At 46.2% G+C, this 25,929-nt stretch overlaps 1 protein-coding gene across 2 annotated transcripts in view; it reads right to left on the bottom strand.

Moving 5' to 3' along the window:
- The window catches only part of SMYD2 (SET and MYND domain containing 2), a 50,687-nt gene that overhangs the window by 11,923 nt on the left and 12,835 nt on the right, over positions 1 to 25,929 (bottom strand). For both annotated transcript variants that reach the window (XM_047076840.1, XM_047076839.1), the window contains exons 2-6: positions 19,510 to 19,573; positions 10,248 to 10,358; positions 7,741 to 7,801; positions 6,909 to 7,033; positions 956 to 1,023 (exon numbers count right to left, since the gene is read on the bottom strand). In XM_047076840.1, the coding sequence (XP_046932796.1) occupies positions 956 to 1,023; positions 6,909 to 7,033; positions 7,741 to 7,801; positions 10,248 to 10,358; positions 19,510 to 19,573 (429 nt within the window). The remainder of the gene's footprint in view (positions 1 to 955; positions 1,024 to 6,908; positions 7,034 to 7,740; positions 7,802 to 10,247; positions 10,359 to 19,509; positions 19,574 to 25,929) is intronic.

Raw genomic sequence — 25,929 nt, 5'->3', positions numbered from 1 at the left:
CCTTCTGTTTCGCCAGTCAGGAAAGCCGATGGCAGTGGCTCAGGAGATGTGGGCCTGTACAGAGATGCTTCTCTATCCTTCAGACCCATCGGACGTGCAGATGCGGGCAGCAACAGACCGACCCACCAGGAGCTCACATGTCCTCCGTGCTTAAGTGTGTGGGTGCCTCCTTTACCTTCGGCAACCCAAAGCCAAAGGAGCCTCTAGTATATATTAAGCAACATCACCAACCCACCGGGTGGATTAACTCAGGGGATGCAGGAAAGGCTCCTTTGCTCCATCTGTGAGGGGAGGACTTGATTTCAGGGAACTGAAGCATTCTGAAAATACCCACTCCATCAGAGGCAAGGGGCAAAGCCGTTTTTGGCAATCCGTTACAGTCAGAGCTACAAAGATCTCCAACAGTCAACTGGCCAGCCTTGCTTGAATTACTTGAGTATCCCTGAAGTAAAGAAGAATCGTATCGTTCCTTGAAATTTTCCAAGTTCACTACTTCAGCACAGTCTCCTTCCCAAACCGTGCTGTTTCTATACGAGTATTTTTCAGAAGGAACAGATGGATACGGTCTCTGCGTTAGCCTATGGCAATGCTTGGTTGGCAATTAGTGTTTCACTTTGAGTGTGAGAGACCCAAAGATTTCCAGAACCAAAGATATGCAAAAGGCAAATTTCTCAGCAGGGCACGGGCTGTTCCTTCTAAGCACACTAGAGAGGATTCTTTAATAACAGCTCCCTACTTAGCAGGACTTAACAAGCAACTGTTCTCTTAACTACTACCTTTGGCTCCCTAAATGTATGGGAAATATTTTGAAACCTAGTAGAATTAAAAAGGTGTCTTAATTCACTTGGAGTTTCATGCCTGCCACATGCAGTTAGGTAGGTTATTTTAAAAAATCAAAAAAAAAATCTAATTAGTGTTAAATAAGTAAAAGGAAGTGAAGTCAAACTCAGCTTACTCGGGAAAAATTGCTGATCCCAAATGAGAAAGCTCTTCATCTTCAATTGTGAAGCCGTTACAGTTAACCTACAGTGAGAAAAGAGGAGAGAGAAACAGATGAGCGAAAGCTTCTCTTCGGGTAGAAATCATTTCTTTAATTGTGACCTTTTACAAACTAACTGGGATGATGTTCCAGTTTAGCGATGTGAAAACCTTTCTTTTGGCAAGGTATCCTTGGTCAAACAAAACTGACCCATCAATCTCATGTGTAAACAAACAAAAGCAGAATTGTTAGGAATGTAGTGCCCTTAGTGTAGCCGACCTACCCCCGCTATGCACAGTGGCCCAAGGACACTACAAGATGTCCAAGGACCGAGGTTTGCATATTTGCATGGGACTTAGGATACCTGGAGTCTAATCCCAATTATGCCACAGATCGGCTATGCGATCTCGAGGTCATCACGGAGTCCCTCTGTCCTTGATTTCCTCCCGTTAAAAAAGAAGTCACGGGGATGTAACGTACAGCACAGGGAATACAGTCAATAATATTGTATTAACTTTGTAAGGTGACAGATGGTAACCAGACTTACAGCAGGGACCGTTTCTCAATGTACACGAACGTCTGTGTGTGTGAACGAATGTATGTGAACGTTGTACACCTGAAGCTAATGTAACAGCGTATGCCAGCTATATACCCATAAATGAAACATTAAAAAAAAAAGAAGTCACTTGATCAGTACCTATCCCATAAAGTGAGGTGGCAAAAATGAAAGCCCTTCCATAGGTAATCTAACTGCTGTCCGTGCCTTCGAGAGGCAGAGGGGCCGAGGGCCTGAGGTTAAGGAACGGAGACCTTCCTTTCACATCTCAGCCCAGATCAACCACTGGCGACTTTCTCAACCCTTAGAAAGAAATGTTACATTGAAAAAATACCAAGAGCAACTCTCACCATTCTGGAAGTCCAACCTAGAGCTAGAAGGCTAAATACGGGGAATGTACATCCCCGAGTTTGTGTTGTTCCGTAAATTCATTCTTCCCGCCGACTTTCACTGAGAACATATGCTGGGCACTATGCAGAGAAGAGTGAACGGGCCACCATCTGTGCCCTCGAGGCACACCCAGTCTATTGGGAGACAATTCAGCGAATGTTTTTCATTTGTATCTACAATTTCAGGGGTGGACGGGGACTCCGTCTTTTGACTTTTCAAATGATGAAGCTGAAGTCAGAGAGGAGCAGTGACTTGCCCAAAGCGAGTGGCAAAGGCTGAGACCCCTGCCCCTCCCCAGCTGCCCTGAAGGCTGTGAGATACCACATGCTGCACGATTTCACCCCATGGGCTAGAACCATGCTCTTCCATACCAGAGACAATGCACGGGCACGTTTCAGGCCAGTGGATGGGCTTTTTAAAACTAGCATCCCCTGGGCACTTACTCTGGGCCAGGCCCTGTGCTAGGCGCTGCAGATTTACCCTCTCATAAATCTGCAATACTACTCTGACGTAACCCATTTCACAGATGTGGCCACTGAGGCTCAGGGAGAGGACAATGATTAAGAACTTGTTCAGGGCCATGTATGTAGTGAGTGGCAGGACAGGACAGGAGTCAGTTCAAACCAGACATTCAGACAGCAAAGTTTTCGGAAACACGAAAGAGTTTCACACTATACCATTTTCTTCTAAAATTGTTCTCACCTATGAATATTAATATGGCAATTTTACTTAAAATTAAAGGGCCAACGTCAAGGCTTGGAAATCTCAGCACACAGAGAAGTAAAGGCTATGATGGGTTTGACTTGCAGGTTTTACAGTAAGTTCAACATATTCACAAACAGTATTTACAATTTTCAACATAAAAAGAGATCACTGCAGGTTAGGAGAACAATGCACAGCCTTTGAAGACCTGGGGTATTGGGCATTTTTATGTAGAAGACTTAACATAGTATTTTTGGTGCCAACTTCAAGCACCCCCAGCCTATTCTGTTATCAGGACATGAATCAATTACCATTAACCAATGGCCGACAACCAACATCAGGTAAGAGTAAACTGGGATTTTCATTCATTCAACAAAATGTATTGGGGCACGAACTGTGTCCTGCACCATAGTAGGTCCTGAACAATCTACGATCTCAGACTGGATACTAATAGGTCTCAGCAGTGTCTGCAGAATGACAGAATAAGAACTGAGCAGCAATTTTTCAAAATGGATGGAGGGACAGACAGCTCCTCACTAACTCCAAGGGGCAGGAGACTCCCTCCTTTGCCTCTTAATCTCTTCCTCTGCATGGAGCTCAACTGGATCAGTCTGTGACTCCAAATTCCTTCAGGCTTGAATGTTCTGCGTCGCTGGATTCTACGTCCCACCCCCCCCCCCCCGCCCCATCCTCCTCCTCTCACTGTGCAAGAGTGAGCGTGTCTCTTCGTGGGCACAGGCGCCTGTAAGCACAGTGTCATCACTGTCCCTTCCTGGGAGGTGGTGATGGTGTGTAAGCCAGACTGCATAGCAATTTCCCTGCCAGCTTTCCCTCCCTTCTGAAATATCCCTGGAGAAGAAAAGTGAACTTGCATGTTAAGAAAGATGCATGGGCCACTGTCCTTTTTTTCAAGTCAAGTCAGGCGTAAGTACTTTGCTAAAGCTATTCTCATAATTAGCATTTAGACTAGATGTAGGCTGCACACCAAAAATACATTTCCCAACCATGCATATGTTCCCAGTGATTAAAATGCACCTCCGTGCTGTCGGAGGAGCACAGTCATCTCCCGCTGCCAGCTGCTGCTGGGCCACAGGCTAACCTACAACACCCCCCACAAAGCAGAGAGAGGAGAGGACTCAGAGGCTGGAACAGAGCACACACAGCCTGAGGCTGAGAGACGGGGCCAGAGGGTGGCAAGGGGCTGGACCAGCACTTTTCAGTTTTGCTTTAGAGTTTTCTTTGGGGATACTAAATGTCCCTTTCCAAATTTATACGCGAAAAAATGTGTGTGTGCGCACGCACATACAACCTGAGAACAGATATTATGATTCGATAAATATAAAATCTAAAAAGGAATTAATTATCTCCGTTATATATGTGTATGTGAATATATGTACGTGTGTGTGTGTGTGTGTGTGTGTGTGTGTGTGTGTGTGTGTACAGATACAGATATATATATTGGTATCTCCTGGATTTTCTGAGTCAGTCCAAATTTCAGAGATCCTGAGTCATTTCACCACAAATATACTCCTGCTTGTGAGATCAAGTGCCTTGGTTTCTAGTTCTGAAAATATGGTCCCATATCTACTACACCAACACTGAGAAGTCCTACCAGCGTGTATTACTGTGTTAGAGGAAAAGTGATCTTTTTTTTCACAGCTGGAAGTGAAGGTACACACTATATTCATTTCATTTTTCCTATGCTTTCATATAACCATGCCTTCTCCATGTCCAGAAAAAAGTCATGTATCTAGTTTCTTTTAAAAAAATGGAGGGGCGCCTGGGTGGCTCAGTCGGTTAAGTCTCCGACTTCGGCTCAGGTCACGATCTTGCGGTCTGTGAGTTCGAGCCCCGCATCGGGCTCTGGGCTGATGGCTTGGAGCCTGGAGCCTGCTTCCGATTCTGTCTCCCTCTCTCTCTGCCCCTCCCCCGTTCATGCTCTGTCTCTCTCTGTCTCAAAAATAAATAAACGTTAAAAAAAAATTTTTTTTAAATAAATAAAAAAATAAAAATTAAAAAATGGAAAATTAGTCAATTCCTCAGCTTCCCATCATCATGCAAATCCACTGTCTTAGGACACGTAGGAAAGTGTGTTGTAAATCCAGGATAATATGAAAATCAGGAAAATCTACTTTAGCACTCATAACTGGAATCCATTTTTTCTTTTACAAAGAACAGCATGTTTATTTTTGATGATGACAGTCACAAAATAGAAACATACCTATATAGCATAATGTCTATCAAGGAATTCATTCAACTGGTAGCAGTGATTCTCATGGGGGTTAAAGTGGGTTGGAAAAGTGATAAAGACTCATTTCATTCTCCATATATGTAATTTTTGAGATGGAAGAATTATGGATGCTTTTTAATCAGTTTCTTCTTTTTAGTATTTTCTTAAGTTATACACACTCATTGTAAAAAAAATTCAGAAAATTAACCAATAAAAAAAACAAAAATTTTCTACGATTCAGGAGATAACTGTGAACTTCTACTTTACCTTTCTTTAGCATATGCATATTTTCATATTATACACAATTTTCATCCTGCTTTCACACTTACCACTGTGTCAATATTTTCCTAATCTTTAGACATTTGTTGAAATTAAAGTTATAAAGGCCATCATAAAGCTATGCCATAATTTATTTACCAAATTCCTATACTGCTGGCCACTTGTAATACTTCCCTTTTGTTTTTCTTTTCCTTTTTTTCTCTTTTCTTTTTCAATTTTAAAAAGAACCCCACAATAGACAATTTGCATGTCGATCACTATCCATAATCTCTGATTCCTTCCTTAGGACATATTCCTAGAAATGGAATTACTTGGTCAAAGGGTACTTTTGGTGATGCTGCTTCTGTTCGAAGACAATGTCTTTTGTGGAGCTAGAGACTGAAGGTTCTGGTAGGAGAATGTAGCTATTTCCACCCACAGATCAGTCTTTTGGTATTTCTCCTTCTGGGAAGGTCACTTACCAACTACACGTTCGGTTTGTAGGGGAAGATGCAGGGTATATAAGGGAGTGAAACCTGATCCAGCAAGTCGTGCCAGAAAGAACCACCCTGGCCACAAGAGGAGGATCTATGCAGCCAGAGTGCATTGGCTGAAGAGTGATCACTGTGCTTTCTTCACCTGTTCCTACCATGCCCGCGTCTTAGCCTTTCCACACGGCTGGCTTCCAGTGCCTCAGCCGCTTCCAAGTTGCGCTTGTCTAGAAGTCTAATTTTTTAATGAGATCCGATTTGGGGAAACCTAGACTTCTCTGAAGGCTTCTTAGCCACCATCATCAGTAAAGACTTCCTGTACCTAGACTCACTCGGACTCCTCTCCATAGTGACTGTCCTCCCTAGGGCCATCTTTTTTTTTTTTTTTAATGTTTATTTATTTTTTGAGAGAGAGAGAGACAGAGTGTGAGTTGGGGAGGGACAGAGAGAGAGGGAGACACAGAATCCAAAGCAGGCTCCAGCCTCTGAGCCGTCAGCATGAGCCCAATGCGGGGCTTGAACTCACGAACTGTGAGATCATGACCTGAGCTGAAGTCATATGCTTAACCCACCGAGCTACCCAGGTGCCCCCTCCCTAGGGCCATCTTGAGAGGGCCTCCTTCTTGAGGATGTCTGGATTGCCTGTGCTTTATCAACATAGTGTTGGTAGCAGTAAAAAACACTGCTGTCAGAATGGAAGGCTTAAGAGAAGAAAAGTCAGATTTAATGTGGGAATCTCAAATGGTCTTTTCCTTTCAGGGGCGCCTGGATGGCTCAGTCAGTTAAGCGTCGGACTTCGGCTCAAGTCATGATCTCACCATTTGTGAGCTTGAGCCCCGCATCGGCCTCTGTGCTGACAGCTCAGAGCCTGGAGCCTGCTTCGGATTCTGTATCTCCCTGTCTCTCTACCCCTTCCCCGCTCACACTGTGTCACTCTCTCCTTCAAAATAAACAAACATTAAAATAGTTGTTTAAAAAAATGGTCCTCTCCTTTCAAGGAGCTTCCAAGTAGGCCACAGTACTGGGGCACTGCAACCCCTCTGCTTTCATCAGCTCTCTCTCTAGCAAGAGGCAGAGGTAGGGCAACTCTCCTATGTACCACCATCGAGGAGGGCCAGGCCAAGGTCTGCTCAAGGTCACTGAGCAGGGCTCTGCAGAACAGGGTCCAACAGGTCAACAGCCTTGTCCTCACAGAAGCCGTCAGTCTGTTTCAGTTTATCTTTCCCGAGTGTGTGCTGGGGAGAAGGACTGGGCAGGGAGGGAATGGCGAGAGTAAACGTCACCTGATGCTGGCATTCTTACCTGGGCAAAGAGGACCACCAGGCTATCACTGTCGGGAAATTCGAGGTGCTTGGAGTAGAAGTGATGAAGGGCAGCAACATCACTCTGAATCAAGTCCTTCTTCTCATTGTCTAGTTTATCCAGATCTGTGGGTAAGCAAACCATTATTCACCAGGGAGGAAGGCTGGATTTCTAGCTACATCCTTTCCTTACTATAAATGGCAGGGAAAAAAAAATATGCAGAGCCCCTGGAAAATCTTCCTCCCCACTACTTGGTCTAAATGATAAACTCTAGGCAAAGAAAAGCATGCCGTTTCTTCCTTCTCTTCCTGTGACAACCGGGAAGTCACTCAGAACATGAAATTTCAACTGACTGCTAGTAACGAGGTCGGGAATGGGTGGCCAGGATGGATAACCAGCCTCGGTCTGGCCCAGCCCCCTCTCCCCCCACTGGCCCTGGAATCTGTGTCATGGTCAAGAAGCTGGACAGCCCTGGCTTAATGCTTTTCGGTCAGGCCATCAGCTGTTTACAGGACTGCAATTCAGCAAAGATACAAAAATATTCAGCATGCCAGGAGAGCCAGCAGGAGATCGCTTGGGACGCAATAATTCATCCTGCGAGTTCCTACTTCCCCTTAATTATTTCCTACTAATCATGTCAACTCAGAAAAAAAAAAGTTATAGTCATTTTTCAAAACAGCACACAAATCAAAGTAAAAACTAGTAATTAAAATCCCCACCACCGCGACGAATACAAGCTTTCCGCAATTTCCCTTCTTCAATCCTTAGTCCCCATTAACGGTGTCGCTGAAATAACTCTTTGGCCAGTCACAGAAGTCACAGACAGACTTACGTGATTCAAACTCCTTCACAGCTAACAATTTCTCTGAAGGCGTTCTCTCTGGGTGGATTTTCTAGCAATTGGAAAGAAATCACAGAGAAGGAGATTTTAACCACTGGGGCAAAAAACACTGCTTTCGCTTTTACATCGACGTGAAGGAAGAGCAATGATCCTCAATGAAGCAAAGAAAACTCTCTAAGGAGTCCTGTCATCGGGCTTGGAGAGTGTTTGCCCAACACCCAAACCCGACAGACTCCTTCAGAAAACTTTTTAAAGCTTCTGCCACATTCCTGACTCCCCGATAATGCCGTATGCACACAGTAGGCTCAAAAATGCCTGTTACGGCAAAGCAGAGTGGCGGGAAATCAACTTTTTAGGGCCCCGACTTAAAAGGACTCTGAGTCTACAGAGAAACCATCCTATTTATTATTTCTCCTTCTAAAAAGGAACAAAATCAAACCCCCCATCCATTTTACACTTTCTTTAAGCATAGGCTAAAATGATCTCAAATTCTGTGTTTCAAAAAGAACACTTTTGGTGGTATCTGTGAGCCCAGATTCACTTTAAACGTGTTTCTGGCTTTGTTCTAGACACCCCAAGAGGAGCTAACAATAGTAAACCTGCTAGGCTTTGAGAACATGAATAAACTTGGTGTTGACAAGAGTTCAAAAGCGGAGCTCAAGAGCTGGCCTGAGGCCGTGTCTTTGTAATCTGGCTATTCAATTTGGGGATACAGGTGGTCTAACAGGGCGCTCTCACCTCCCTAGTTAACATGTTAAGCTTCCCCTTGGTAGTTGGGTAGCCTGTCTCCCCTAATCCTTTGCAAGCTCCTAGAATACAAATGGTCTGGTTTTTCTAATCATCCAGTCCTACTGAGATGAAAAGATGGGCAGGTAACTTTTCATTTAATAGACTATTAGTAGTAGTAGTAATTATAATAAAAGTTGAATGGAACTGGTATAAACTCATCAGAGCATTCAGACCCCACTCCTGGTGCCCGAACACTTCAATTGTTCTTTTTGGAGCAGAAATCTCCCATTCACAGGACACATTTCTATAAGATTAGCAAGGCATCTTGCCTGGGAAGGCTTCTCCTTCAGGAAAGCACACCAGCTTCGTCTGAATTCTTAACCACAATTTCTATAAACGACATGGTAGAGTTGGAGGTGGGGGAGGGAAGAACCAACAAACCAGTCACCCATCTTCCCAAGACACTTACAGATCTAACTGTGGTGGTTTATTCACCCTGACACCTCCCAGAGGCACCCCATTTCCTCCTACCCTTTCCTTCTGACCGCGAACTCAGCATATGTTTAAAGACAATTGTTCATAAGGACACAAAAGTCAACATCCTCCAGGGAAAACCATTTGGAGTTTTTGGTCTCACCCTGCAGGCAACCCTTGAATCCTTTGGTTGCCCCATGAGCTGATGAAGTGGCATTTCAGCGAGCACCTGACCCAAGCTGCACATAATGGAACAATGACCTCAGAGTTCGGAAATGTTCTACTTCTGTTTATGTCGCCCAGGATCCTAACTTGGGTTGGGGACAGATATGTGCCAGTCATTACAATCACATTTGGCTTAGGTAAAAAATAGAAAGTTTTAAAGGGAAGCAGGGAGGTAGGTATGAAGAAGAGGTGGATGAAATTTCAGCTTCAAAACATTACAGTACAGAGGTCCTGCCACCAACTTCCTCAGTATTAGCGAGCGCCTCCACGGATCTATGCCTTGTAAGTGCCACACGACCTACTTCACGGTGTCACAAGGACATGCCCTACGGTGCTTCCCCCCTTTCTTTGGTTTGGTCCTTTGGAGATCCGGCGTCATCAGCCCACAACCAGTAAGGACTGACGAAGAACAGCAGAGGACCCCGGTCCTGGCATCATCAGTGCTAGAAACTGTTCACAGCCGTCATCTGCTCCCACTGGGGGCAATTCTTTCTTTGCTTCTTCTTCTGTCTTTTACTGTCTTCCTCTCTCCCCTTACCTCGATCTCTACTTCTTTCCACTCCTCTTTCCCTTCTCCTTTGCATAGGCCGTGCTGGTGGCTCTATCCCATTCCTTGCCTGTCTGGGCAAGAGGAAGTATGGAGGCAGGGAGGGACAGCGCACAGCACGGGGGAGAGGTGGGGTGCCCTCCAGGTGTCAGAAAGAAAAGGGAAAATCGCGAAGCTTCTCAGGCCAGTCTGGGTCCCTGGGATGCTCTAGTTGTTTTCACTCGGGTCTTCATGCTTTAAAAGGCCATATTTTTCTATGTCAACCTATCATAAAAAGTTCAGAATTTAACAGCTGTGGCTATGCTCCTGGCCTAGGGTAAGTGACATCCTATTAGCAGGGGACAAAGGACAGACCAGCTTATGCCGGGACTGCCGTTCCCACGCCCATCCACAGGGACAAGGCAGGAAGCAGAGTCCAAGAATGTTTAACAAGAGCCGATCACCACCCACAGGTCACTCATCTTTCTGACCTTTAAGAAAAAAAGAAAAGAAAATGCACTTGAATATTAGCCCATTTCCTCACCTGTTTGGCCAGAATCCTTGCAGTCAGCCTCACAGTCTCTGAGGGATTCCAGTTTTCCCCAAAAACAACCATGGGAGAACATTCCAGCTTGTGCATGGGCCAATCTTCTTTCTGGGAAGGTTAAAAAAAAAGGATTAAACACACACACACACACACACAAACACACACACACAGGAATAAAGTTCGAGAAGAGAGGACGCAGTAAGTCCCTCTAGTTAGGGTCAAGTGAAATATGTTTCCTTTTGGAAAACATGATGGTGCTCATAAAAGCTAGAGATAAAAACATCCTTTAAGATAGAGACGGCTGTATGACCTTGACTTGGGCCTGGCCAAGGCTGCTGGGATGAGAAAATCTGCTTTGTGTTTTTTCATCACGCATCTCGTGTCTTTCTGCAGCCTCTGGTTATTCCAAACAACTCCTACAGCTTTCCATTATCTGTGGGAGTTGTCAAACCACAGTGGTGAGTGACGGGGCACTAGCCATTGATGTGGCCCTGCTCCCTCACAGTCCTAGATGGTTCTCTCTTCACATCAGGGCAAATAACTGATAGCTGTACTCAGCAACTGGTCCCCTTGTACAGGTGATAAAAAGCAAAACACAAATGAAGGCTTTGTCGAGGGCCCTCAAAGAGTCTGGCAAAGGCAGCTATTGGGAATATTTAGGAATACAGACTCCTTAAACATTCAGTTGATGGCACAGGGACACTGTATTCTTTTTGGTCCCATCTGGCCACTCCTATGGCCCAGGTTGGGCCACTACTGGCAGGGCAAAGACGCCATCTGTGGAGACAGGCGGGGTGAGGGAGGACGGACAGCATGGTGCCGTGGCAGCCAAGGAGGAAAGTAGTCTGAGGAAGGCGGAGGACTAGTGATGTGGTCGCTGGTGACGAGGCTGGCGGGATGACTGAGAACTGACTGGACGTCATGGAGCTCACCACTGACTGACAAAAACCAGCAGTGCTGGCGTGAAGGGGCCAGGGACAGCGGGGGCGAGGACACCGCAGGGAGAGCGGAAGCAGAGCTGGAAACTGGGAGGAATGGGCGAGGGCTGGGGGTGGAGGGTGGAGGGAGGATGACTGGAGGGGGGAAGCGTCAGAGCACTTGGCATATGGACGGGAGTCTTCAGACTTGCTCTCTCTCCACAAAATTGGGTGTGTCCTCTTCTTCCCTCGGGCTCCCCACCTCAGAAAACGGCCAGTCTGTTCTTTCCGATGCTCAGGCTGGAACCCGGGGACATCCGTGCTCTCACCCCCTCACACTCCACATTCACCTCTGGCATATCCGTTCTCCCTGCCTTCAGAACCATCTGGAACCCAGTTGCCCTTCCCGGCCCCGCCTTCCTGCCCTGCCCCACCACCAGTACTGCCCAGGCCTCCCACCCGGACGCCTGCTTCTGCCCCTGCCCCTGTGGGCCATGCCCACAGAGCAGCCCGGGCGGTCCATCCTGCCACACAGAACTCAGATCCCACCAGGTCTCAGCTCAGAACCTTCAAACGGCTTCTCATCTCACAGCCAAAGGCAAAATCTTAAAGATAACGATGAGCCACTCATGACGGGAGCCTGCTCCACTCCTCTGACCTCATCGCCTCCTGCAACGTTCTCCTTGCCTCACTCCACGTCAACCACACAGTCCCCCTGCAACTCCTTAAACAGACCATGCATGCTCCTGCCGTAAGACCTTTCTCACCCGCTATATCCCTGACTACGGCCCTCTCCCCCTAGATACCCATTTTGCTCCCTGCCTCACTCTTCCACATCTCTGCTCAAATGTCACCTTCCCAAGATGCCTGCCATGAATAGCCTATCAAAACAACACACGCCCGTCACTGTGCATTTCCTTGCTCCAGGCTTCTTACGCACTTCTCACCACCTGATACACTACATATTTATAAGTTTTTTGGTTAGTATCTGTCTCTCCCCATTAAAATAAAGGAGCTCAGTCTGGTGTGCTTTTTTCCACATTTATAACCCCAGAACCTAGAACAAGGCCTGGCATTTACAAGGCACTTAATGAAGTTGCTGAATGAATGAAGATGTCTCTCTACTCCTTTGCCCCCCACCTCCATCCCAAGAAGGAAAAACACCATGTCACCTAATGGCTTAATACGCTACGTGGCACAGGCCATTGGCTCAAATTCTGTGCCAAGATGTTCTGCACGATTGAATAACGCCGTGCCGAATATAACTAAGAGCAGGGAGAGAAAGAAATGACAAGATATGCACAAGGGAGAAGGGGATCTGTTTTTAGCCAAAGCCTGAAATGAGAGCACAGTGATGAGGCAAAGAGAGAAAAGACAAGAGGGCGTCAGGCCTCGGGATAGCTGCAGGAAACAGGGACCGCCAGCCGGGGACAGACGGATAATTAACATCTGTGAGCGAGTGTCTGGGGTGAAACTGGGGGTTCTAGGAGAAGGACTCCGCAGAGCCTCCCAGAGGCTGCTTTTCTGAACTGTAGGTCTTGGTATCAGTGTTTAACAACGACAACTCCTGGGAGAGAGAAGTTTAATACAAACCTTTCTTACTATGATTTATCTATTGTTTCTTAATAGAATTAACTTAGTAATAGAATTAACATAAAATTAATGTTAGTATAAATAACACACAATGATGACACTTACTGATATGAATGTGTCCCCACAGGGAAGGGAACCAGACTACAAGGGACACTGTGGGAGAAGAGCAGAGAGCTGTCAAGCAGACACTGGTCTGGGGCTCAGGAAACCTGCATTCTTGTCCCCGTTCTGAAGCTATGTGACACTAGGCAGACCTCTTAATCCCTCTGCATCTGTACCCTTGGCTGTAAATAACATAATCCCCGAGTTACTTAGCAGGTCCAGGATTCTGAGTCTCTGGTTTTACACCTTCCAACAGTGGCAATCGGATACGAAGCCTGAAGATGACCAAGAAATGGCGGACCTTCATGTAGGAATAATCGGGCATTCATGCAACCACAAAGGGTCCCTGTGAGGATCCAACAGCTCATCCAGAACAGTGCCTGGCACATAGTGCCCTCTCAGAAAGCACTGCTTAACTGTTCATTCCCTGGTTTGTTCATTCATTCAGTAAGTCCTACCACTGACCCTAGAGGCAGGGATGGGAAGCGTAGTCCTTGACTTTAAGAAGTTCATGACTATGTCAGGAGACCTATAAAGAGCACCTGTAATGTGAGACAATCCCACACATGGCAGTCAAATCAGAGAGTCAGATAGATGCAAAGTGCAGAATCATTTAAGTTTCATTAAGCGGAATTTCCCAGAATAAGTTTTCACTCTCTGCTGGAAGGTGGTGAGAAATGTGGATTAAAGGAGGAAAGACAGAGATGTACCTCAGTGGCACTGCTCAGTTGTAATTCTTTTTTTTTTTTTTTAACAAAAAGGTGGGAGGGAGGAGAGCATCTGGCAGAAATGTCAGGTTCTGGGCATATCCTTACATACTTCTTCTACTGGAAAGATGGTCCACACATCATAGAGAACCCACCAGGGGCATGTGCCCTAGTTATGACTATAAAAAATTGTAAACAATCGGATTGGACAAAATTGGAAAAAATTTAAGCTAGCCTGATGAACAGGAATAAATGTTACCAATTAATAGTTTTGTTTTCTAGTATTGGCAGTTTGTTTATACACAGAGAACCCTTTATGCTAATTTTTAAAACATTTTTGTCAGTTTTTCTAAGACTTCCATTTTTAAAATTCTTTTAATGTTTATTTATTTTTGAGAGAGAGAGAGAGAGAAGGAGAGAGAGAAAGAGAGAGAGCACATGTGCAGGGGAGGGGCCGGGAGAAAGGAAGACACAGAATCTGAAGCAGGCTCCAGGCTCTGAGCTGTCAGCACAGAGCCTGACGCGGAGCTCGAACCCATGAACCATAAGATCATGACCTGAGCTGATGTCGAACACTTAACCAACTGAGCCACCCAGGAGCCCCTCTAAAACTTTTTCTTTTCTTTTTTTTTAATTTTTTTTAATGTTTATTTATTTTGAGAGAGGAGAGAGAGAGACAGAGACAGAGACAGAGACAGAGTGTGAGCAGGGGAGGGGCAGAGAGAGAGAGAGAGAGAGAGAGAGGGAGGGAGACACAGAATCCAAAGAAGGCTCCAGGCTCTGAGCTGTCAGCACAGAGCCCGACGTGGGGCTCGAACCCACAAACTGTGAGATCATGACCTGAGCCAAAGTCGGATGCTTAACTGACTGAGCCACGCAGGCGCCCCAGACTTTTTCTAATGTTTTTGTTCAAAAGTCAAGCTAATACTCCTGCCCTGATTGTAATCTTTATACAATTTTATGTAAATTTGGATCCTATTTTCCAGAAAATTATACAAACACACAGGAAGGACTCAGAAAGACACGTCCCCAAGTGCCAGTAGTGATTTTCTGTGGAAGGACAAGATTATGGATCCTCCTTTTGTTCTCATTTCAGACTGTACTTTCTAATTTTTCTAAAATGAGCACAGAGTATTTGTGGAATAAAATTAAACAACTAAATCTACATAAAAGATACAGAAATTTCTGTACCCTTTATAAACTTCTAAGTCATTTTCAGTCAGCGTAATCATGCCCTGCCTGATTTTCCTTTTTGTGCATGGACAAAAATGCCTAAAGATGCATAAAGAGCTGTGAAACTGTCTCCCGGTACACCAGCATTTCCAACGCTGGAAGTAAAGAGTGATTGCTATTTCCTCCAGTTTTTTGCTGAGTGAGATGGTACGTTGTCTTCCTGGACAAGGAGATGGGGGGTTTTATTGTGCAGACCCCTTTCTAACTCTTGCGTCTGGTGTTTCTCTTGCTGTAATGGAGCTTTCAAAACAGACATAGTCTACTTGGACAAATGCGTGTGACTTCCTGAAATGTGGAATAGTAAGAAAACGTCACGTGATCTCTGCTGCCACTACCATTATCTTCCAGAGGAACAGCGCAAAAGCCGTCAGGTACGCACCGACCATCTCACAGGAAGGCTGCTGAACCGCCATCACAAGGACACGTGTTTTGTTTTCTGGTCCGACACAAGAGCAGTGGGACGCGCTCGTTCATTCATCCACATGCTTTCTTACCGCGGATGTGAAACATTTAGAGAAAAGAGTGATCAAGTTCAAGATGCTTCCTGGGTTTGGGCTATGAGACCAAAGTGAATTTCACCAGGACTGAACCTACGACTCCGGCCCCATTCGCTAAATCACCCATAACGACAACAGGGTCAGATGGGCATTTCTTAGGCATTTTCTATGCCGGGGCTATTTCCTAGTCAATGACAAAAGTCACAAATTTTCTCTCATCCTGAGTCACGTGCTCTTCAAACATGTTTTTTTACACCCATCAGGGTATGCTCCTTCTTACTTTCAAAAGCATACTCCTAACCCCATCACCTCCATTTAGGAATCACAAATAGTTTCTTTTCTCTTTGTTGATGTTAAGAAATAATACCCTAGAAAGTTCTACTCTCTGTGGCTCCTCTATAAAATAACTTCGTAAGACTATTCTCTTGAACGTGTCACGATGCAATTTAATGAAGAAGCCTAAGTGAGGGGAATGATATACTTAGCTTTCCAGGCATATTTATAAAAATAAATAGAGTTCATTAAAACATACAGGTTACAAAATAAGCCTAACTAAAAAGGAATTTCTATTTCTTTTATGTTTCCTCCCATTATCCTTTCATGCATCATCAATTAAAATCTTTCCTCTGGCAGGATCACACCGAGTCAAGTGAATGAAGAGAAAAGTAAATGGGACAAGATATCACCAAATTGTATAAAATAAAGCAAACTCCTAAAGCAATGCAGTTGGAGAGGAGGGCTCGGAGAGAGGACACACACATAGTGAACAGGGCCTCCTAAGACGCTGCGCTCCCGGAAAGGGGACAGCCACAGGAAGGAATGCGTGCCTTAGCACTCTTGGAGAGATTTTTGGCAGAGACAACACCACCAGAGGGGCTCCCCCCTCTCACATCTACTAAAGGCCATTTCTCTGCCACGTTCCTATAGCGCCCCCTCTCCCAAGGGCCCTCGGGACTCCTGAGCACAGTGCTGGGAAGTGGTGACGGCCCTCTGCCAGCGGTCTGCACAGTCTAGTCCCAGCTCTGCCACTGTGACCTTGGGCAGATCACCCAACCACTGTGGGTGTCACCGCTGCCATCCCAGACCCGGTAACCTCCACTCCAGCCCCTCCCTCTGCTCTCTGGTGCCCACGTGTGGGACTCCAGGTGGGCGGGGTCCGCCTGCGAAGAAGGCCCAGGTAAGAGGAGCAGCTGATGCTTTCTTAGGTGGAGAATCGCTCAGTTACCTGCCTCTTAACCATCGCTGTCCTTGTTCTGTGCCACGTTCCCTCCTGCAGCACAGCCTCCCCTTTGATCCCAACCCAGCATCCCCCTGGGAGGAACCCTGAATACATTTTTATCTGGAGCTAACGCCCCAGATTCCTCCCTAATGATTTTCTGTATGAAGCTCCTGACCCGCCATGTATTTCCAGGCACTTACTTTTATTAAACCCGTAGGACCGTTCTATGTCACTACAACCCACTGCCCTGCACTGATTTAGTTCTTCGGTGCTGAAGGATGGAAAACCTTGGCGGCCATTAACCTCTCCCTTCAGCAAAAGGGGACAGGTGGAACAAAAGTGAAACTTCCAGATGAAGTCCGGCCTGTCACCTCCGGCAACAAGTGGGATCAGGAAGCGTGTATCGCGTGTCGCCTAGGAGGGTACTTGATCCGCCAGATACTTCGCAGAAGCACAGAGAAATGGACCTGCAGAAGTTCCCGCCAGGGCTGACGGAGTCCTGGCCCCGGCACGGGGTCAGGAGCAGGGAGGCCTCCACACCGCCAGGCTGGACATGGCAAGCTGTCTTGGCCCGAGGGCCTCTGAACACGACTTTGCGTCACAGAGCGGCACCCCCGTGCCGGGCTTCCCTGCCAGCCAAGCCGTCTCGTCAGCGTCCGACCACCTGGACAATCTGTCCACAGGAGAACATACAGGCGGCAAACTGCCTGTTACGAGGTGAGATGAGGGCATCCTCATACACACAGGCTGGCGCCTCCGGGTGATGCGCGGACCTCCCCAGCGGGAGCACCCCTCACTGCGTGCTCACAGATGAGGTTTTGGAGTCTGCAGCTTTGGGAAACTAGGTCCTGAAGGGAAGGGGAACCACAATGGCCGCCTCGAACACCCCAACTGGGGACTGTAACGATTCATCAAAATAATGACACCTAGTGAGGCCTAGTGGAGGCGAAGTTAGCAGCACGCTCAGAAGACCTAGACATAACTCGGCATCTCGCATGTGCTGGTATTTCATATTAATGCAGGGTTCACGGTTAATCAGGGAAGTTAAGACTCATTTTGTCACAAGCACGACTCACACAACATACACCGTTAATGTTCTCGAGTTCTTAGAATCCATCCATTCTCTTAGGGTTAAAAAAAAAAAAAGTTCCTCATATCTAAAAGTATGCTGTGTACTTTATCGGCTAAGTTTCAGTCCAGACTAAATTACTGTCATATTGTTTTTCATAGGCCCTCACCTGTACAGAGCATCACAGTTTATATAGAACTTTCATAGCCATCAGATCACTACGTCCTTGACATCTGTCAGGATGGGCCCTGCTGCCTTCGTTCATTCACGTTTGAAGAAACCGAGCTCAGAGACGTCCCATGACTTGCCATGTTCATGGAGCTGGTAGGTTGGTTGCAAAGCTAGCATCATCTCCTTCTACTATTCCATGTTATATTGTCTGAACTCTATGTGGTTTTATTATCTTGCTTCTCTGAAGAACCACAATGTAATGAGTTAAGTTTTCTAGAAGTATTTAACCTAAATACAGAAGGAACTAACTCATCACATCTGGAATCAAATCCTGGAATTCCCAGGGCTCACTGATCGCCCCAACACCAAAGCAACCCAACTACAGAAAACTCTATCCACAGCCAGTAGGAGCCAAGTACGATCCCTCCCTCTTCAAAAGAACGCACACTCCCTGACAACTCAACCACAAGCCCATTTATATTCTCACTGTCACACAGGCTGAACCTCTGAAGACACAGGAAAGTGGGTTGTACATCGGGCCTTCCGAGCCAAGGGAGACACGCCTGGGCCAGCGTCCCAGCCTATGCTTCATTCCGGCAAGGGGCCATTGTGACTGCAGCTCTATGGCCAGACAGGACACCAGGTTTTAGCAACCTCTCCTACAGCTAAAGAATAATTCTCTTTGGGGACTTTCAGAGGCCAACTGCATAGGGAGAAGAGAAAGAAAAAAATAAAATAGTGGGTAATCAGAAGTAGACTGAGGGTTGGGATGGGGAGGTAAATGAGACCAAGTATGGCAAGAACAATGACAAAAAAAAAAAAAAAAAAAGAGGTGAAGATATGGAAGACCCACCCTGTCACTTACAGCCACTACTAAATAGCACTGGCATTTCCCAGTGTATGAATAGGTTTCCATTAAAAAACAAAAAACAAAAAAAACAGACTAAGGAGGGTATACAGAAGTCAAAGACCATATTCTCCCTAAATTCAAACTGTTAGAACATGGGATGCATTTTCTGTGGAATGCCTACCTACGAACATTTTGTGGAACTACAATCTAGTAGACAAGCATGGAAAACACTGCCTCCAAACCCCTCCTTAAGCTTCCCATTCCCATGGTACAGGAGTCCCTGGAGATTTATCCCTCAAACCAGATGGCTGTGGTCTACATGCAACCAGCCTCCCCAGCCCCCCAACCCTGGCTGCTTCCAAGGCACCAGCTCCCAGGACACTCTGGGGCAGTCACCCTCTGGTTATACCAAGGCTGTGCCAGGGGCTCACCTAAGACTGGAATCAGATTCGGTTTGAACAGGCCATGGGCGACATGTGGCCCTGCTTATGGGGATTTATAAAAATATAGACCTGTGACGGTAAAAATGAAAATATTTTAAAGACACCACTTTAACATTTTCATGTGTCATCTCCGCAATGTTCCATATGTTGCTGGTGGCCTTGGGGGCAAACTGTCAACCTTGGTAACACACCTGCCTGTACCCAACACGCTCTCCTCGTGTCTTTCCGCTTCTCCTGCACCTGCATGTGGCCCCCAAGGGTTGCCTCCTATCACCGGCTGCCTGTCCATCCTGGGCTAGCACGCAGGGGTATGCGGCCACATCCTGGGCCCAAACCAAGCTTTCTAGCTTTGGCTGCAAAGGGGTGCTGGGAAATGTGGTGACAAGGAAAGGAAGGACATCGGGGTCCCGATCTTCAGAGGAAGCGAGGCCCTCCCTGCCAGTTGGCCCAGAACCTACCTGACACTCCACATTGCAGTAAAATGCCTGCTTGCATCTTCCACATTTGGACAATCCTTCTTTCCTTAAAAACAGAAAGGGCACTGTAGTGGCGAGAGGCACAGAAATGTGGAGCTGCACATTTTAGCATGCAATAACAAAAGCCATCTGGTCGGAAAGCAGAGCCAAGATTCACCTTACCTTACTCTCCCACTGATAAAGTGGCATTTTCCCAAAGGAGATTTCTGACCACAATGAGTCCTCGAGTAGGAGTCAGTCAGTCAAACAGTACATGCACCAACGTTTCCCGACCCTGACCGTGTGAAGGGCACCTTCCAAACTGACGAACGATGTGCTCCTTGACTCCTGAGCCTGCCCGGGGAAGCCAGACCCCCACCATCGCCTGCACTATTACTCAGTAGTTTGGGGGCGAGTCAAGGGCTCTTACGTCCTGATTTTCTCACCTGCCTAAGAGGGACAGAAAGACACAGAACCGTCTGGGAAGTCTGACCTCCTACAGAGGACTGGAGGTCACCTGCACTGGAGGTCACTGCTGAAAACGCAGTGTGGGTGACAACCTTTATTATTTAGAGATGCACGGGAGGCGGAAGATGGAACTGAGGGTGTCGGTAATTCAAATGCTGCCCGGAAAGAGAAGTTTAAAAATAATGCAACCCAGCAAGCGGAGACATATTCTTGGATAAAAGATTTCCGGGTGTGATCGGTATACACTCCACCTTGCCGGTGTGATCCATTGAGTGATCCTTCTGCCTCTTTGTAATTAGGCCAGTACTCCCTGCCCACTGCCATATTACTAGTCTCCAGCTTCCGATCAAGGACAGGGACATCGTTGTTTCCCAACGGCTAGGTGCCAGCGCGTTTGTGGTGTTAGACAAGCCAAAGCGTTTTCAAAAACTGAGAAGCCTCTGCATTGGGCCTCAGGGGACAGAACCCTCCAGAAATTTCTTTGAGGCATGGGCGATATTAAACCAGTGCACTGCCTTATGCCTGCCCACCGCAGCTTTCTGGCTTGTGGCAACGTCACGGCCACAAGGGGCACGCTCACCGCTGCCGGGGTGCGGCACTGCAGTGAAGCCACCTCCCCCCACACCGCCCACACCCCCCTGCAGCTCGGGGCCTGGAGGAGCCAAGACTCTGCCATACACACATAATCACGCTGCAGAGCCCTCCCCTGCTCCGCTCCTTGTCAGTGAGCGGCAGTCACCACACTACTCCCACGGCATCGAGACTGTTCCCAAAATGCTACTGTTGGAACTAAACAGACTGCCTTGCAGTTTTCATGACGGCGCTTGGATTCCAAGAAGCGGGCTGAAGAAATGTGTGGGAGAGAAACACATCTTGTGGTTGAGGCATAAATAAATATCCCAAGTTTGCACATCTCAACTGTTTAAAAAGGAACTCACTGATTTAGCGGGGTGTGGAAAGTACCCCTCCCCCCAACCCAAGGTGCATCTGAAGGGACCCTGGCTCTGCCTTTGCATTGTGCAATGAAAGAGAAATGAGATGGATGGTCTCTGCTCTCCTGCATTTATAACAAGGGGGGTGGGGGGTGGGGGGAGAGATGCTTCTCAAAAACCACTGTGAAGTGCCTTGTAAGCAAGTACTTAGTGATGGAGACCTTACAGAAATGCCATCGGGATGGAAGGCAAAGATGGACAAAGCCAGGGAGGGAACTTTGAAAATTCTTTCCAAAAAGACGTGTGTTTAGAAATGGATAATGGATGCCACCCCGTGGACATGTCCACCTGAAGCAGTCATTCGTTAACACTTGTTTTTGCGGGGGAAGAGGTCACAGAACCTCTTTGAGAATTTGACTGAAGCTATTAATTTTCCCAATATCCTACCTTCTCCCCAACCACCCCCCAAAATGACAGAAAATTTTGTGAAATTTCAAAGGCTTTGAGCCACCATCCATGGACCCCTGAAGGGCCTCTGAAACTAGAGTTAAGGCCCCCTGATAAAAAAAGATTAGAAAATTATCACAAAAATATCTTTATTAGCTCTAGACCAGATGAAAAAGCAAGATTATATGGCTTTTTCTGCACAGAGGCCAGCAGTAAAGTAAATACAAAGCTAAGGTTTGTTTTTAGCCTTACGGTAACATCCCAAGGGAAAGAAAGGGCAACAAAGAGCTCTCGAGAGCTAGGGATGAACTCTACTGGGGTTGCATCCGAATAATAAAGGTCCCACAGGCCAGGCTTCATTCACCCCAGCCAGCCACCAAGTCTACAAGCCACACACAACAAGGGACAGGAAGAAAAGCCCAACTTTTAAGTGTTGGCAATCTGGCGTGCACTTTCCACTGTCTAAGGAGGTGGTTCTCAAAACGTGGTCTGTAGACTGCAGGGACCTCAGAGACTCTTTCAGGGAGCCGGCGGGGTCAAAACTACTTTCAAAACAACACTACTGTCTCGCCACCTGCACTGCAGCAGGTGTGAGGTGTACAGGAGCCTGGAGGGTAAGACTTCCAGAGCCTTGGTCTGTCCAAGCCTCCTTGTATTCTTGACTTCCACGTGCTCTGAGTGAGGGTGGGGGAGGGGAGCCCGTTTCACTTAAGAATGTCCCTGATGGGGGCGCCTGGGTGGCTCAGTCGGTTAAGCATCCAACTGTCGGATTCAGCTCAGGTCATGATCTTGTGGCTTCATGAGTTTGAGCCCCGCGCTGGGCTCTGTGCTGGCAGCATGGAGCCCGCTTGGGATTCTCCCTTTCCCCCTCTCTCTCGGCCCCTCCTGCACTCCTGCTGTCTCTCTTTCTCTCAAAATAAATAAATAAACTTAAAAAAAAAAAAAAAGAATGTCCCTGATGAAGCAGTAACAAATAGTAATTTTGTTAAATCCCGACTCATGGGTATGTATCTTTTTGACATTCTGGGACCAAAGGGGACGAAGGCCTGAAGACTTCTGCTGCATCCTGAAGCAAGATGGCCATCTCAGGGAAAAGCACCCGGGTGGTCACTGGAATTGCAAAGTGAACTGGCCCCTTTCTTCCTGGCACATCATTTTTACTTGAAAGAACACCTGGAGACACACTGTGTGTGGTAGAGACTCGAGGATCGGCCAGACACATTATGGAAATGTCACTTCAAGGAACACATCTGAAAACAGGTGTTACCAATGATACAATTTGGACTTCTGAGCAAATACTAGAATTCTGGAAAATATGGATCTGCCACCCTGACCTTGACAGTCTCTCATCTGATGCGACTGGTGGGATATTAACAATTGTGATTTTTTTTTTATATGGTTTGATGAAGTACATCTACTTTTAGAATGTCTATATAAGTCGGGGAACCATTCAAATGACATGTATGATATTTTAAAAGTCACACATGGGACACCCGGGTGGCTCAGTCGGTTAAGCATCCAACTTCGGCTCAGGTCATGGTCTCACGGTCTGTGGGCGTGAGCCCCACATTGGGCTCTGTGCTGACAGCTCAGAGCCTGGAGCCTGTTTCAAATTCTGTCTCCCTCTCTCTCTGCCTCTCCCCTGCTCGCGCTCTCTCTCTCTCTCTCTCTCTCTCTAAAATAAACATTAAAAAATTTAAAAGTCATGCATGACTAAAAGAATCATTCAAAGTGCAAGACCAAGGGATTTCAATGTAACACAGTACATAAGTCTCACTGATAAGGCTTCACATCGCACACTATGGGTCTAACCTTTAAGGCAAATTCACTTATCAAGTTTTACTGTTGAATCAAAAAAAATATCCACAATTAACTGAAAAGGCTATTAAAATACTCCTCTCTGATTATGTATCTGTTTGAAGCCGGATTTTTTCCACACAGTTCAACCAAAACTACATAATATCACAGACCAAATTTTCAGAAGCGCATTTGAGAATCCAGCCGTCTTCCGGAAATCCAAACATTAAAGAGATTTGTAAAACTGTGGGGTACCACCACTATTCTCGTGGATTCTTTTGTTCCGTAAAATAGTTCTCATAAAAACACATCATGTTAGCAGTCATGGCTGTTGTCATTTTAAGTTGAACAAATACAATTTTCTGTTTTAATTTCAAATACGGTGAAATATTGATACACGTAATCCATAGAAACAAAAGCTCCTAGGAATTCTCAATTTTTCAGAGTACAGAGGGATCCTCAAGACCAAAAAACACGAAAACTGATCTAACTTGACAAGTCCATCAGCTCCATGAAAAAGACATTATTCCTATTTTTGAAACGAAGTTAATGAGGACCCAAAGGTGAAATATCTAAGCCAATGGGATCGCTCAGCAAGGAGGTGCAGAACTAGAATTCCCACATAAAAGTACAAATTTTGTCTTCATTGCGTAAGAATATCCTTCCTTGAGTATTGTGGCAGTTATGCAGGAGGACATACTACACGAAGCAGCAGTGATCTACGTGTCTGGATAACCTCACAGTAATAACAAAACAAAAGTAAAGGCACTCTCTACTCTGGTCGGCATAGTGTCCCAGGTCCAATGCCACCCCATTCCTGCCACTTTGTTTCAAAGATGCAAGGGGGCGAATCCAGGATCAGTTTTCAAAATGAGATTTGGGGAGCGAGCACCCCCACAAAGAGGATTTCTCAGCCAACTGTGTGACACGGTAATCGGTTTCACTTAAAATGCAGTGGAACGGAATAATGATTAATTCTGTAGTTAGGCTGAGCAAAGAAAGTCCTCCCCTGTCGTTCAGTACGATACATCTAAGTGTTCCTCAGACATCCACTGGGCTGGTCCAAGCTGGATCGTGTCCTCTGGGAACCGGGCGATACAGTACTGTAGCCTCTCACAAACTACCAACCAGCTTTGCCTGGCTCCGGGGCAGATTTTACCGCATGTATGCCCGTAAGGCACCTGCTTGGTCATATGTGAATGCTCTTAACATACATCTTCCTGAGCCAGAATGCCTTCAGCATGGAGAAGGAGAAAAGCTAAACCAGTCACTGATGGTGAATAGCATGCAAATCTACTCTGATCTACTTTGGTATGAGCAACTTTAGATGAGGCGGGTGGTGGCAGGGAGAGGGAGATGTTTCCACTATCCAGATACATGCCTCAGTTCTTTCTGTGGCTAGGGAGAGATATAAACTTTTCCTAAGTCTAAGGGTTGAAACTCAAACTAAACTTTGGTGAGCTGGTACCCATATTGTGTGTGCATGTGCCTGAGAGAGTAAGGACACAGAGAGAGAGATTCTGTGAGTGTTTGACTATTGCTGACTGAGACGGTTAGCCCAAGAGAAACTTCATATGGGATATCCGTTTTCACAGTAGGAACATACAAGGCATTTGGAATAAACTCTGTTCCTACAGAAGACACAGCCATAAACCTTTCATTTGCAATGTAACCTGATCTGAATTGTCCAGGAGGTTTGGGGAAAGACTGCCAAAAAAAAAAAAAAAAAAAAAAAAGGAAGAAGAAAGAGAACACTCAACGAAAGACTAATAAAGGCCACTTGGAGGAATAAATTGAAATAACCCAAAAGGAATGGAACTCAAAGACAGTGAGGGTGAATCACTAATAACCTCTCACAGGGTCTCCAGCTCAGAGTGTGCACCCACCTGGGCCTGCGGTAGGACCCAGCAATTCTCATTTGATTGGTCTGCACTGGGATTTTTAGAAAGCTCCCTAAGAGATTCTAATGAGCTTCCAGAAAACAGAACTGCCTGCTGAGGCCTTTGGTGATCCTTTCGGGCTGAGTGTTTTTTGGGGTGCAGAATTTGCTGAATCGTGTTGAAGTAATTCTTCTCTGCAATGCAGATTGTTTGTGAGGTGACTCCTCTTAAGAATAAACGTTCCACACTGGATGTGTTGGGTTGTTTAGCTCTGCTGATGATGAATGTTAAGGCAAGAATAAGGTGGCTGACACGGTATTTTCCAACTATGACAAGAAGGTATCTTAGAAGCCAGATGCAGGTTTTAAGAGAGAAGGCTGTGGCTTTTTCCCCACCTCTCCTGATTCCTGCCTTACAATTTAGGGTGAATAAGGGGAGTTACTTCCCCAACTCTCTATCTCAAATCCCTTTCTCTTCCTGGTGCTGGAGGTGCTATGTGATCTCAGGCAAAGCATGAATCCTTTCCGAACCTTTCCCTCCCCTGTAAAGATCCAGTTTCTACCACATAGGTTTGGTATGAAATTTAAGTGAGAAAACACAAGTGTACTACGATCACACTTGTAATTAGCCTCCGCTCTTTTTTCGTTTAAGTGGTCACTACTGAAAGACCTTCAGTACAATCTCATTCAGACTCCTATTTGAGGATTTATGTTTCTAAAGTCTTTGTTTTATGGGCAAACATCTACCCTGCTGTGAACGGAAGGGCTCTTTGGACTTAAGAAATGATTCCATCCACAAAAGAGAGAGATGTCACAGGAAAGTGCAACTATCTGATTATCAGCAACTAGAACAGAACGTAGGCGACACGCTCCCGTCATTTTCTACTGGAGGAGACACAC

The sequence above is a fragment of the Lynx rufus genome, unplaced genomic scaffold (assembly GCF_022079265.1).
Source record: "Lynx rufus isolate CCGP_SWC_20201006 ecotype Redwood Valley unplaced genomic scaffold, mLynRuf1.p SCAF_15, whole genome shotgun sequence".
Taxonomy (NCBI): domain Eukaryota; kingdom Metazoa; phylum Chordata; class Mammalia; order Carnivora; family Felidae; genus Lynx; species Lynx rufus.
The sequence above is the reverse complement of the archived record's forward strand: the minus strand, read 5'-3'. Positions and strand labels throughout refer to the sequence as shown.